General features: G+C 43.1%; 1 protein-coding gene across 1 annotated transcript; it reads left to right on the top strand.

Moving 5' to 3' along the window:
- Window positions 1–5,848: 5,848 nt before the first annotated feature.
- Window positions 5,849–13,443, top strand: eda2r (ectodysplasin A2 receptor). Its single transcript, XM_062989147.1, has 8 exons — window positions 5,849–5,957; window positions 7,202–7,272; window positions 7,460–7,638; window positions 7,836–7,921; window positions 8,008–8,169; window positions 9,595–9,693; window positions 9,911–10,130; window positions 11,595–13,443. The coding sequence occupies exons 1-7, from the start codon at window positions 5,849–5,851 to the stop codon at window positions 10,117–10,119; spliced, it is 915 nt and encodes a 304-aa protein (XP_062845217.1). The 3' UTR covers window positions 10,120–10,130; window positions 11,595–13,443.
- Window positions 13,444–16,095: the final 2,652 nt, after the last annotated feature.

Raw genomic sequence — 16,095 nt, forward strand, 5'->3', positions numbered from 1 at the left:
CACTCTCTGGGTTCCTCAGGTTCCTCCCACCTCCTGAAACCCTGCCAGGAAGAGGACGGGGTATTTTGGAACAAATGCGCCACGCATTGCACTAAAAACTCCCACAATGCACTTCTGTACCACAGTCTGATGATGAAGTAAAATCTTGGACGCTTCACTTAATGTTGGAGTTTGATTATTGGTGGCTCACAGATTGAAATGCACGGGTTCGATCCTCACCTCTGGTCGCTCTGTGTCATGTTCTCTTGATGGCCTGCAGGTATGATGGTGTTTCCAGGCTCCCTCTGGAGTCTGGGGGGTCAAGCTGCCCACATCTCCACCAAATCTGATGCCAAAGACTAAAGTGTGACCGCCATTATTGGTGGGGCATTGGTGCACCCAGCCAGCTGGTGTTTCCTCAAGATGGCACTACCAATCTGTGGATTCTTGAGGAGGACATTCTCTTCAGGTCCTTGATTAGATCTGGGAGGCCATGACATACTTTCAAACTCATTGTTCCATCACCGGAACCCTGTGTTGATACCAGTGCTCCACCAGTGCTCCACCAGTGCTCCACTAGTGCCCGAGTGTGGGTGTGTTCCAACCTTCTGACCCATGGTTTAGCAGAACACGGGCACCCAGCGTCCTGATTTATTAGAATGAATGAAATTCCAGTTGGTGGGTTGGCACATGACTGGTACAAGTTAATGTTGACAAAAGTATTGGGACGCCCTTTCTAAGTAGTGCAATTATGTGTTCCAGCCACAGTTGCTAACAGGTGGAAATTATGCTTCTGATTGTGTAGCAACAGTTTAGGGAAGGTCCTCTCCTGTTCCAGCATGACATGAAGAAAAGCCTGACCTCAGCCCCACTCAATAGTTCTGGGATGAATCGGAACATCAACTGATTGATCAGCGCCCATACTGACTGAACGGGCACAAATTCCCACATACAGACACACTTTGAGTCAGAGTGTTGTGAGAAGCTTCTCAGAAGAGCGGTGACTGTTCTGGCTGTTAAGGTCACACAGAGGTCACAAAACAGACGACCTACGTGCCAACTGTTCCAAACCGGCCAGGGAACACCCAGTATGGCTACGCCAAAGATTCCTGCGTGGCAAACAGATTGGAAACACGGACGAGGTGTTAAAACCGGCGAGGCGTCGAGGAATGAAGGCGGCACCATTGTTTTCAACACGCCCAGCGCGCCGAGGGCTTAGAGCTAAACACACGCCAGAACACAAACCGCCAGAGGACCTGATCGCCTTATTCACACCAGCCCTCCGAACGTTCCCTTCAGTGTTCCGCATTTTCCTCACACACACACACACACACACACACAGTACAGTACACTCACTGACACGCCCTCGTCCCCACACACACACGTTCCACCTTTAATCACGTTAACCGCGGCGCCGCTCTCATTACCCACCGAAAACGCTCATTTCAAAGTCCACTTCTCCCTCTGTCGGAGCGAACAGAAATAATTCGGAACACTCCGGCTGTCGTGCGCAGTTTTGCGTGTTTAGCTACGGCTTTAGTCCACTGAGTGCTGACGTCAGAAACGGGCGTGGCTCCTGGAACCCCAGCGAGGCATTTTCCGATCTTCCGGGGACGTCTGGACTGTGACGTCCACCATACGGACTCAGATGGAATGGAATATTCAGGCACAGTTGATAACAGGTGTGAAAAATCAATCACATTTTAGAGCAACAGTTTAGGGAAGGCCCTTCCCCAGCATGTTCTGTGCTTCTGATTTACACTTAATGATCAAAAGTATCTGGACGCCCCTTGTAATCTTTGAATCCCTGCGTTTCAGTCTCTAACAAGCGTAATAATTCAGAATAAAGTATGAAGGAAATGACATGCTTCCAACTTTGCAGCAACACTTTAGGGAAGGACCTTTCCTTTCCTGTCCCTGCTCAACAGCTCTGGGATGACAAGTAAGGCCGACTGATTAATCAGCGCCCAGCCGTACTGACTTAACGGGCACAAATTCCCACACACATACTCCAAAGTCTTGTGAGAAGCTTCTCAAAGGAGAAGAAAAAATCACACGGTCGCTTTTGACGTCTGACAAGCTCAGTAGTTTTGGAACTAGTGTGTGTGTGTGTGTGTGAGTGTGTGTGTGTGTGTGTGAGTGTGTGTGTGTGTGTGTGTGTGTGTGTGTGAGTGTGTGAGTGTGTGTGTGTGTGTGTTTGTGTGTGTGTGAGTGTGTGTGTGTGTGTGAGTGTGTGTGTGTGTGTGTGTGTGTGAGTGTGTGTGTGTGTGTGTGTGTGTCTGAGTGTGTGAGTGTGTGTGTGTGTGTGTGTGTGTGTGAATGGCTTGAGAGGAAATGATGTCACTGGCGTATTTAACAGCAATCTTCTGTAGATGAGAAGCTTTTAATGTGGTTTATTGGCTGGAGGGAATCTTTCCGTTCAACCAGACACATGCTGACACACACACACTCTCTCACACACACACACACACACACACACACACACGGCAAAGTGGCATCTAGGGTGTCAGGTAAGGAGGGATGCATTCATTCTTTTAGTCTCTTACCCACTTTGTGTTTTTCTTTTCATTAATTACTCAATTGCTTCATCCTCTCTCTCTTTCTCTCTCTCTCTCTCTCTCGCCCGCCCTCTCGCTCGCCCCTCTAATACCCGCTCTTTGTATGGCACTGGTGATAAATGGTGGTGCCCGCCGGAGCAAAACGACCCTATCATCCTTTAAATGCAGAAATCCTCCTGAGCCGATCCTACGATGTTTGGAAGTGATGTCACGCCTACAGGAGCAGCTATTTGATCACACACACTGATCCCTGTCTGTGTGTGTGTGTGTGTGTGTGTGTGTGTTTGGCGTGACCTCTAAAACTTTAGTTTAGTCCTGAAGCCAGACGTTGGGTGTTAATGACCCAGACACTCACACGGCCTCCAAAGATACGATCCGACCACACAGGAAACGTACGGCTGATACCTACACACCGGTGAGAAGAAGTAAGTGCACCCCGTCCACAGGGGGTTCAATATATTAGGATACAAGAACCTGGTCTCTTCTGGGTCTCACCTGGTCTCTTCTGGTCTTTACTTGTCTCATCTGGTTTTATCTGATCTCTTCTGGGTCTCATCTGGTCTCTGCTGGTCTCTTCTGGTCTCATCTGGTCTCATCTTATCTCTTCTGGATCTCCTCTAGTCTCTTTTGGTCTTGTTTGGTCTCAGCAGGTCTCATTAGGTCTCATGTGGTCTCTTCTGGTCTCATCTGGTCTCTTCTGGTCTCTTTTGGTCTTTATTGGTCTCATCTGATCTTCTTGTTTTATCTGGTCTTATTTGGTCTCTTCTGGTTTCATCTGGTCTCTTCTCTTCTGACTTTAGATCTTGGATCAGAACTTTGTTTTAGAACATGTCTTGGTCTGTTTTTCAGCACCCCACCTTGTCTGAGTTCGAGCTCTACGTATAAATCTTCAGGTCTTGGACCGGCTTTTGGAACATGACCTGTTAGGTGCAGTAGTCCAGATCTTGGGTCTTGGTCCAGGGTCTCCCGACTTCCACCAGACATAGTCCACATGCTCGGACATTACAGGGGTCATTTATTTTATTAAGGGGGCACGGGGCACTTATTGAATATATGCTGTCGTCTCCAACACATATTCTTGGTTCTAGGAACCTGAGGAGAACATGTGAACGTTCCACCGTTCAGGAGGTGATGAAGCGAGAGACGAGGTGCACAGCGCCCCCGGTGGTGGGAACCGACACTGCGCAGCTGTGAGATTATTAATCATCTGTAAATAAGAATGATTTTTATTATCATCGATCTTTATAAAATAAACAAACAACATCAAACCAACCAGCCTTAAAATAGTCCCGTCCAAAATATTTCAGCCTTCTGTGATTTAATACTGACAGCTTAACCTTTTCCTGTGTGTGTGTGTGTGTGTGTGTGTGTGTGTGTGTGTGTGAGTGTCAGTGGGAGTTTTGCCCATGAAGGCCATGAGCAAGAGCCAAAAACCTGCAGATAAGAAAACCATCTGTGTACAGAGAACCAGAGAGAGAGAGAATACATGAGGGAGTGAGTGAGTGAGTTTCTACTCCGGCTGTGTTCCAAACAGACATATGAAGTGCACTAAGGGTGAAACAGGAAGTCGTTTGAGTTGGTACTCGGGTGGTGTATTACACGACCCTTTCACTCCTGGGATCTGGGTTCGAATGTGGTGCTATCAACCAGCCAGGCGTCTTCACAATCATGATCGGCTGTGTTTTGGAGGGTGGGGAGGTCGAAGCCCTGAAATGAATTGGCACCCTATCCAGGGTGTCCTTGCCTTGCACCCAAAGTTATTCGGAGGAAACGGGCCCACTGTGACCCTGACCAGGATAAAGCACTTAATTACAATTCACAAAATGCAATTTCTAATAATTTCTCTTTACTGATCAGGATCACAGTGGGTCCGGAATCTGTTCGGAAACCTAAGGTGCAAGGCGGGAATACACAAAGCAAGGGGCGGCAGTCATGGGAAGAACATGCCAAACTCCTTATGGACGAATACCACTCCTACTGTGAAACATGGTGGTGGCAGCATCACTGCTAAGAACTGATGAGGACAGCACTATCGAAGCTGCAATTCTACATGTGACAGGTAGAGGGAGCTATAATGACTGTACACTGCCCGGAGTGTGAGTGTGTTTATCTCCGGTCTGTCACAGCGGAGTGAAGTGGACCCTGAAGAACTCAAGAACCTGAAGCTTAGAACCGGGTTTGTGTTTACTCACTTGTCGTCTGCATCCATCTATCACCACAACACACACACACACACACACTAATAATAAACACCGAGCACACTATTACACACTCACACGCACTAGCGCACACCATTACGCTGCACATTTACTTCTGAGCGTTTGTCAGATGTTCTTATCAAGAGTCACTTGTGCAGGACAGCTGAAGGCACTGGAATAATCTGGATGGAATACCAGTATCAGTGCTTCTGAACTGGTGAGTCGTGACCCGGAAATGGGTTTCAGAACCATGAGATATCGTTATGTACCGGTCAGGATGAAAAGAAACACATTCAGCAGTTTTTAAATAAACAAATTAAACTTTCAGTTTAGAAAATGGCATTAAAATCTGTCTTTTAGATTTTAGTCTCATGCAAAAGTGAATCAGAAAATTAGGAAAGTAGGGCGGCACGGTGGCTCGGTGGGTAGCACTGTCACCTCACAGCAGGAAGGTCTTGGGTTCGATTCCTTTCTGTGAGGAGTTTGCATGTTCTCCCCGTGTCTGTGTGGGTTTCCTCCGGGAGCTCCGGTTTCCTCCCACAGTACAAAGGCGTGTAAGTGAGGTTTTTATTGGAGACACTGAATAGTTCATGACTGTGTTTGATATTAAACTTGACCTGATGAATCTTGTGTAATGTGTAACGACCGTTCCTGTCATGAATGGAACCAAAAGTGTAAAACATCACGTTACAATCCTAATAAATAAATAAATAACTAGAAAAACAACAAGACCTGAAAATTAATTGTGGGTGCACAAACTTTTGCACAAAATGGAGCTATAGCTGTGTGATCATTGCACAAAAATCAGTTGGTTGCTGGTTTAGGTGGTGTTTTATTGCCCACTGGACACTGCAGAATTGAGCACTGGTTAAACAAACACTAAACACTAAAAGCATCTCCAGACCACGTCTTTATTTACCTGCTGTGTGCACTGGAGACGCGGCGTGTGCAGCAAATCCTTTATTTTATGCAGTTTATTTCACACACCTGTAAGCAATTAAACGAGGATATTAGAGATTAGAAACGTGTCCACATACTTTTGGTAGATTAGTGTGCACAGGAGCGATGAGGAGGAGTCGTGCGGGATTAAAGTGCGCGTGCAGGAGCGCAGGCATGTCGGGACATGTCCCTCACCGTCCCACCGTCCAGCAGCGCGAGCCGCACCGGGACCGCAGAGCACGAGAGTCGGAGCGGAGCGCGAGCTGCACCGGGAACAGAGACGGTAAGAGACACAATAATAATGATAATGACAATCATTAATAATAATAATAATAACAAAACAAAATAATAATAATAATAACAATAACAAAACAACAACAACAACAAAAATAATAATAATAATAATAACAAAACAAAATAATAATAATAATAACAAAACAACAACAAAAATAATAATAATAATAACAAAACAACAACAAAAATAATAATAATAATAACAAACAAAAAAAATAATAACAATAATCGTTAATTAATTCATTAACGTTCATTATAAACACGTGCACGCGCACCGCACTCACGCGGCATGGCAGGTTATTAACGCTCATTTAGTCTAAATTATTCACATATTTACTATAATAACAAAATATTAAAAACATTATTGATTATTCCTAAGATTTAAATTATTTATAATAAAAAAGCTTAAAAAAAACAAAAAACAAACGAACTAACTTTTATTTTGATTATTTTATTATTATTATTGTTGCAATTATTGTATTGTGGTTATTCTAATTGTATTATTATTATATTATTATTATTATTATTATTATATATTATATATTACGTTATTATCACTGTTAATTATTATTTAATTATTAATTTTATTGTTGATGCTGTTAATTTTATTATTATTGTATGGTGATTATTTTATTATTTATTATTATCCTTATTATTGCTATTATATTAATGTCATATTATTATTATTGTTATTATTTCCTTTATTATGGTTATTATATTATTATTTAATTATTAATTGTATTGTTGTTGCTGTTATAATTATTGTTATTATTATTGTATGGTAATTATTTAATTATTATTCTCATTATTACTATTATATTATTAGTTATTATTATTGTTATTTTTATTATAGTTATTATTAATATTGTTATTATTATTTTATCATTAATATTACCGTTGCTGTTGCTATTATTATGGTTATTATATTATTATTTATTTATGTTGTTTGTTGTAGCTGTTGTTATAATAATTATTTTCTACCATAGTGATTAGTGAACAAATATTTGATTTATAAAAAAACGTGCGTGTGCTTGCCCGGCCTGCCTGCAGTCTAAATCTCTTATTATCTCTTATTATAAATGTATAGCTCATCATAAAGAGCAGAATCAGACGACGGCGAGCACGGATAAAATAAAAAGCTGTTTTTAAAGGAACCTCCCTCGTCTGATCTCTACTGAATATGATACAGAAGTGATGAAAGTGCCTGTCAGGGGGGTATGAACGGGTGATAATGTTCCTCCGTCTCTCTGCATGGTGGATGTCAGAAGTGCCCGCGCTGCCCGCCGGGACACCAACTCAGACAGGTAAGAGATCAGACAGGAGAAGTATGTTACTTCTCAATCAACAGCAGAGCCTGGACGGGCACAAATCCCCATAGACACAGTCCAAAAATATTGTGTAAAGCTTTCTCAGAGTGGAGGCTGTTATAGCTGCAATGCCAAAGCTTTTGGAATGTCATGTTCTACACGGTGTGTGTGTATGTGTGTGCAGGAGTGTGGGTATGGACTGGGCGGCGGTTCCGTGTGCCAGGCGTGTGAGAGACGATGGTTTAAGGAGGACTGGGGTTCACACTCCTGCAGGATGTGCCAAACCTGCCGCCGCCTTAACCGACGGGAAATTGCAGCGTGTACACACACACGCAACGCTGCATGCGGAGACTGTCTGCCCGGGTACGTACGGTGCTGTGAAAAAGTAATCCCCCCCACAGGCACAGCGCCAATCCATCATGGGGTTTGGGATACACATCTGGATGGTCCCCAAACCCCAAAACAGTTGATAAGTGTGTTTGGCTAAGTGACCCTTAAAAACAGGAAATGATGTATCTGCTGCTCTTCTGGTTTCTGATTGGCTGATCCTCTGACTGAAGGTTCTACAGTAAAAGGCGATTGGACGGACTGCAGGATCTGGAGTGTTTGCCGTGTGACTCCGCCCACTTCAGACACACACAATGTGGTGAGACAGTAACACACTTGTACAAAACACACACACACACACACACAGCTGTAGTTTAAGTGCTAATGCTGTTGTGTTTCTAACAGGAAGTGAAGCTGCTGATGCGCTGCTCAGAACTTCTGAAGCTCCGCCCATCAACGCCGCGGCCGTGATGACCGCCTGTGTGACAACGGTCGCCATGGTGACCATCCTGTTAGCCATTGTGGTCCTTACCTACAGATTCAATACACTCAGGAAAAGCTTCAAAGGTAACACACACACACACACACACTGTACACACACACACTGTACACACACACACACACTGTACACACACACACACACACACTGTACACACACACACTGTACACACACACACACACACACTGTACACACACACACTGTACACACACACACACTGTACACACACACACACACACACTGTACACACACACACACACACACTGTACACACACACACTGTACACACACACACGCGCATTACACACACTATACACACACACACTGTACACACACACACACTGTACACACACACACACACTACACACACACACACACACTGTACACACACACACTGTACACACACACACACACTGTACACACACACACGCGCATTACACACACTATACACACACATCACACTATATACACACACACTACACAAACATAATACACACACAGTCAGGAAAAGCTTCAAAGGTAACACACACACACACACACACTGTACACACACACACTGTACACACACACACACACACACACTGTACACACACACACACTGTACACACACACACGCGCATTACACACACTATACACACACATCACACTATATACACACACACTACACAAACATAATACACACACAGTCAGGAAAAGCTTCAAAGGTAACACACACACACACACACACACTGTACACACACACACTGTACACACACACACACACACACACACACACTGTACACACACACACTGTACACACACACACACACACACACACTGTACACACACACTGTACACACACACACACACACACACTGTACACACACACACACACACACTGTACACACACACACTGTACACACACACGCGCATTACACACACTATACACACACATCACACTATATACACACACACTACACAAACATAATACACACACAGTCAGGAAAAGCTTCAAAGGTAACACACACAGTATATACATACACACACTATATACACACACCACACACAGTATACACACACACACCACACACTATATACACACACCACACACAGTATACACACACACACCACACACTATATACACACACCACACACAGTATACACACACACACACCACACACAGTACACACACACCACACACAGTATACACATACTACACACTCAGGAAAACCTTCAAAGTTAACACATACACACTATATACTCACACACAGAATACACACACACAGTATACACTCACACAAACAATATATATATACACATACACACACAGTATACACACACACAGTATAAACACACTGTACACACACACACACACTTTTGAGGAGTGAGGTGGAGTTGCTCTCCGCTCCTCCAAATGAACTACTCTGTTTCCTAAATTGTGTTTGTTTTCTGCACACACACACACACAGACACACACACACAAACAAACTATGACACACTGTGTGTTTCTCTTAGGTTGTTTATCACCTCACAGTCACCGTGACATTACGACTGCCTCCGTTTCCGTAGCGACCGAGTACAGCCTGACCCAGGATGGAGAATTTGGGTGTTCGGGTGAGTGTGTGTGTGTGTGTGTGTGTGTGCGTGCGTCAGGGATCAGATATTACTACACTGTCTTATAGTTTTATAGTGAATAATGCGGATGTAGGGAGGACCATGTTACTCTCCACATGTGCAGACATGTAGAAGGTGGATTTGCAACATTAAATTGCTCTCTGGGTGAATGAAGGTGTGATGATAACGTGCGACTAAATGAAATCCGTTTCCTCAGACGTGACCTTCTGTACTCGGCCGCTCGCCGTGGAGCTCAGCACCCCCATCAGTGACATCACATCCTGCAGGGAGGCACGTCAGGTGACCGGGTCGAGCGATGCCACGGCGGGATGGGGGCACGGCGGCCCGGTGGAGTGCACCGAGGGGGAGGTGCTGGACGGGGAGAGAGAACGAGGGGGCGCAGAGGTGGAGACCTTCCTAACATGAGTGGTACACAGGTAATTACACACACACACACAGTATATACACACACACACACAGTATACACACACACACACACAGTATACACACACTCTGTATACACACACACAGTATACACACACACACTATACACACACACACAGTATACACACACACACACAGTATACACACACACACAGTATACACACACTGTATACACACACACAGTATACACACACTGTATACACACACACAGTATACACACACACACACACAGTATACACACACACACACACACACACAGTATACACACACTCTGTATACACACACACAGTATACACACACACACACTCTGTGTATACACTCACACAGTATACACACACACACACACAGTATACACACACACACACACAGTATACACACACTCTGTATACACACACACAGTATACACACACACACTATACACACACACACAGTATACACACACACACAGTATACACACACACACAGTATACACACACTGTATACACACACACAGTATACACACACACACACTCTGTGTATACACTCACACAGTATACACACACACACACACACACACTCTGTATACACACACACAGTATACACACACACTATACACACACACACAGTATACACACACACACAGTATACACACACAGTATACACACACACACACAGTATACACACACACACAGTATACACACACAGACACACACAGACACACACAGTATACACACACACAGTATACACACACACACTCAGTATATACACACACACACAGTATACACACACACACACACAGTATACACACACACACAGTATACACACACACACACACAGTATACACACACACAGTATACACACACACACTGTATACACACACACAGTATACACACACACACACTCTGTGTATACACTCACACAGTATACACACACACACACACACACACACAGTATACACACACACACACACACACACACACACACAGTATACACACACTCTGTATACACACACACACAGTATACACACACACACTATACACACACACACAGTATACACACACACACACACACACACACACAGTATACACACACTCTGTATACACACACACAGTATACACACACACACTATACACACACACACAGTATACACACACACACACACAGTATACACACACACACAGTATACACACACTGTATACACACACACAGTATACACACAAACACACTGTGTATACACCCACACAGTATACACACACACACACACACACACACACACACACACACACAGTATACACAGATGTTATATATTGAACCTTTATGCTGGTAATTCAGCAGAAATTGAACATTTATGTTGGTGGGGGTCAGGGATCATGCTGGTCATTCGTGTCAGAACCCAGATTCAGAACACTAGCTTTTAGCATGTTAGCATCAGTAACTGATGCGCTGATGATAACCTGTGTTTGTGTGTTTTATCTCAGGAGTGTGTGTAGCAGCGGACGTCAGACCGGAATATTTGATGACCCTTGACCCGCCCTGACTCATAAACGACGACGTTTTGTTAATGCTGCTTTTATAGTCAGTTATGACGTCATCACCCGTTTTACATTTCATTTATTTATTTTATTACCATGTGCAGCATTTCTGGTCTTAATTTGTCCCGTCCAAATGTTTTTGGAAGGTCCACCATCAACAAATCGCCACTGTTGGGCCCTTGAGCAAGGCGGGGCACCATTACAAATCACTGCTGTCAGTTTTTATTCTCATTTTTACCCACCGTCCCAACTTTTTACGAGTCGAGTTTGTACTTTGAGCCGCACGTCCGATTTCCTCCGAAGTTTTTTTAAGACGTAAAAAGTTTGGGAAAGTTCCTCCCTGACCTACATTAGTTTAGAGCTTCCTGTTTATAGATTCAGGTCAGACAGATGCTAATGCCTGACACTCGCGTCGCTAACATCCACACCGTCGCTGGTGACGCGAGAAGTGAGACGCAAACCTGCAAACGACACCCGGGCGTCGAGAACAAGCGCTGCGAGCCAATCCCGTGTACAGGTGCGAGCGGGTCGAACTCCGCTCGTCTCATATGCTTTGTGATGTCATCAGATGATGTCATCAAGCTGGTCATGTTTTGTTCGAAGCTCATTTGATGTTTCACGTTTTCCTTTGATCTCGGAGCAAATTGTTTTAAGACTTTTTATATTATTGGACGTTTGTGGGACAAAAAAGAAAAACAAATAAATTATTAATCAATAATAATGAATTTTTATCACTGTACCAGTAAACCAGAGCGCTCGACAAGCTCAGTGTCGTTAGCAGAGACTCTTTACGTACATGTTGCCCAGCAAGGGCGTGGCCTTAAATGTTAAATAAGTGGCTGGCAGTGAAGCGTCATCACTAATTGATAAAATAATCATCAGATGTTGAGGCATTCATCTACTAATCAGGAAGATTCCGGTTCAAACACCAAGGCTGCCAAGTACCACCATTGGACCCCTGAGCGGGACCCTTAAATCTTAGTTCTATGAATTGTTCTTGGTCAGAAATGTGAGTCGCTTTGGAATAAGCGTTCACTAAATGCTGTAAATGTTTTTCGTCGTGTGTACACAGAACAGCTGAACGCTTTTGCTAAATGGCTTCACACGGCGAGTACGATTAAACTGGACGTGATTTTGCTCGGAGAATCAAACGTACGAGAGTCCGGAGTGACGTGACACGTGAGCGTAGAAAAGTCATTTCAAAACATTTTTCACACGTAGATAAAACATGTTTTAATAATATAGAATTTAATTCCATCAATCAGAGCCTCCGTGCTCATTTATATACATCATAGATCTGATACGATTGGCTGAACTGATCACATGACCATCGTTGCATTTTACTGCTCACCTGCAGGTTGGCATTCCCCCAAACACCGCAGTTCCCAAACACTCAGAATCCTGAACAAATACCAGTACAAATATAATACTGGTCCGCTCTGCTGAGGTCGATCTCTAGGTGTAACGGTCACCGAATGGCCTCGACTGAGGGAGGAACGGCTGGATGGGGGTCGTAAGTGCTAAGCTTTATATAAGTGCTAGTTTCACGGTGCAACATTACAATCATACATGATTAAGTGACGTGCAGAATGATCACGCCTCGTCACCCGCGGTGGTTTTTCTTCAGTGTTTTGTGATCTGCTGTAATTTGCTGTAATTTTCCATCAGTATTTTCTTTCTAAATGAATAAATGAGATTTTATTTTTTACAATTTTGTTTCTCATGAACTGTGAGTTGATTTTCTGAAACTGTTTGAATGTTTACATGAATAAAAAATTTGTACTCTGATATAAAAGCTTCGTTTTAATGAACGGTGATTTTACTAAATAAATATTTTTAATAATATAAATTCTGTTTCTGTCTCGTGTGTTTAACATGCGACCCTGCTGGGTTTAAATTATGACGTTTCTTTTGGTGAGGAGACCCCACAGTTCCAGTCAGAAAGAAGCTAAATTGTAAAAGAAATGATTTACTGTGATGTGTTTAATTCTCTTAAATCTAAAGTAAATCATTAAAGTTTGGAAATAGAAACACCTTTAGAATTTGATCCCTGTGACACACTCCATAAAAGTCAGGACGGAGGCGTGTTCCTACCCGTGTTCCATCAGCGTTCCTATTATTTCCACTTTTTAATGTGTGAGGAACTGAGGACACTGATGGTTGTAGGTTTGCGAGTGGAATTTTTCTCCGTTCTTGCTCGATACGAGACTTCAGCTGCTCACCGTCGTCTGATTCTCCTCTTCATGATGACAGATCTGGACTGCAGGCAGGCCACTCGAGCACACACGCTCTGAGTCTACAAAGCCACAGTGTTGTAGAGCGTACAGAACGAGACATGGCATTGTCTGCCTGTAACAATCATGGACTTCAGGAGGAAAGTTGTCGCCTTGAAGACGTCACCAGATCAGGGAAACTGAGTATATCTAAATGATGACTTCAGGCCGCTCTCAGACGCACTTCTGATGAAGCGTAGCGTGACGTCAAAGTCTTTTTAGCTTAGTGGTTTTATAAAGAGATAAAAAAACTTGTATTTATTTAGCGAGAGTGATTCAGTCGTTCTGATTATAGCTTATAAAACGACTGGGTGCTGCTCTCACATGCCGTGTATTTGCATTTCCGCGTCCGTGTCGTTAGCAGACGCGTTTGTGAACTTTACGACCCGTTTTTCTCCCGGTTCTAGAGCCGAGCCGGTTATAATTCAGACCCAAATAACTGGATTTAATGCAGTTTAACTGGCGATTTGTCTTTATACCGTCAGGTGCGGTCTATAGAACATGGACCTGTTATGTAGTCGACATAATTTAGCTTTACGAGGTTTCTATTTAGCTTCCTGTGCGCGGCGTAAATCGTCTCTTTCGGTTATTAGCCGGCGATAAACGTTTGCGTCGGCCTGTTCTGAGAAAAAACACGAGACTGTAAAATGTTTTATGACTAATTTTATAGTAGTCTGCTATTTCTTACCCGAATTACCCAGGTCAGCTATAAAACATGTGAGCTGTAACGCACCGGCTCATTAGGAAACGCAGTTTTACATCAATGTTCAGGACAACATCGCCACCTAGTGGAACCACCAAACAGTTCGGGAATGATGGCTAACAAACTTTTAGGAGCTCACATTTTGGAGTGCGTTCCAAAAACCAGTAATGAAAACCAGTTTCTACTGAAATTTCACCATCATGGTTTGGAGCCACGTACAAAATCAGTTCTATTAAATAAATTAGATGCTTTGGGGAAGGTCCTGTCCACATTCCAGCATGATTGAGGTCCTTTATTTGTCATATATTCATTTACATGTGTAACTACAATCATTACTTATATTTCTTCCACATATCCCAAGTTGTTTTTTGGAAGTAGGGGTCAGAGCTTTGCTCAAGGGCCTTGTTCAAGGGCCCAACAGTGGCTGAACGACAGAGATGATTCAAACCCACAACCTTCCATTCGATAGCCCAAATCTCTACTTTAATTACCAGTGTTCCCTTGTACACATTGCTTTTAGTTGACAGTATAAAGGAGATCGAGTGTGGGATGAATTAGAATGCTGATTGCGAGCCAGGCTTTCTTGTTCAGCATCAGTGCCTGACTTGAATTAATGACAAATTCCCCCTTGAATTAATAACATAAATAAATATTTTCAGACACACTTCAAGACCCTGTTTAAAACTTGCCCATTGGAGTAAACACTGACTTAGTCATATTTACGCTAATAGTTTTGGAAATTAGTTGTCCATATACTTTTGGACACGTTTTATAGATATTATAAAGAGTAAAATATGCCTAAATGTTTATATTTAAGATTATGTGTGAAGTTTTAAAGCTAACAGGTTAGCATGCAGCACAGTTGTAGGAGAACGGTCAGGAAAATATCATCCACATACCTTGGGCTCCCTCTTGTGGTCACTTCTCAGTATTGCAGGTAGAAATGAATTTACACGCGATATATACAGTATATACAGTATATATATATTTAGCAATTTTGTTCCTCTGTCTGATGAATTCAAACAAAGGTTCTTTATGCTAGTGAATGAGGTACTTATAAGGTACATCAAGGTCCAACAGCAACATCAGTTTGAGTCCAAGTGAGGCGGTAGGCCACTACAAACCAGTGCAACAGCTCGGCATCGAGTCCACATGAACTGAAACTGTAATAAGAGATGAAGCACCAGAAGATCTTCCTCCACATGGTACTTTTACGGTGGTGTTTGATGGGTATTTTTAATTCACATTATTTCCACCCTCATTATTAAACCATTCAGTGAGCCTTCGTGCTCTGTGGACGGGAACGTCCTCATCCATAAAGAGACCACCCCATCAGGATAGGGACCTGCCATCATATTGATTAGTCAAAATACTTTGTGCTGATTCGCTGTTTTATTTATGCTGATTAGTTTATCCATCCCCATGCCAGCCAAAAAATACAGAGAGAGAAAATGAGGATGAAAGTGCTGGA

Source organism: Trichomycterus rosablanca, chromosome 26 (genome assembly GCF_030014385.1).
Source record: "Trichomycterus rosablanca isolate fTriRos1 chromosome 26, fTriRos1.hap1, whole genome shotgun sequence".
Lineage (NCBI taxonomy): Eukaryota > Metazoa > Chordata > Actinopteri > Siluriformes > Trichomycteridae > Trichomycterus > Trichomycterus rosablanca.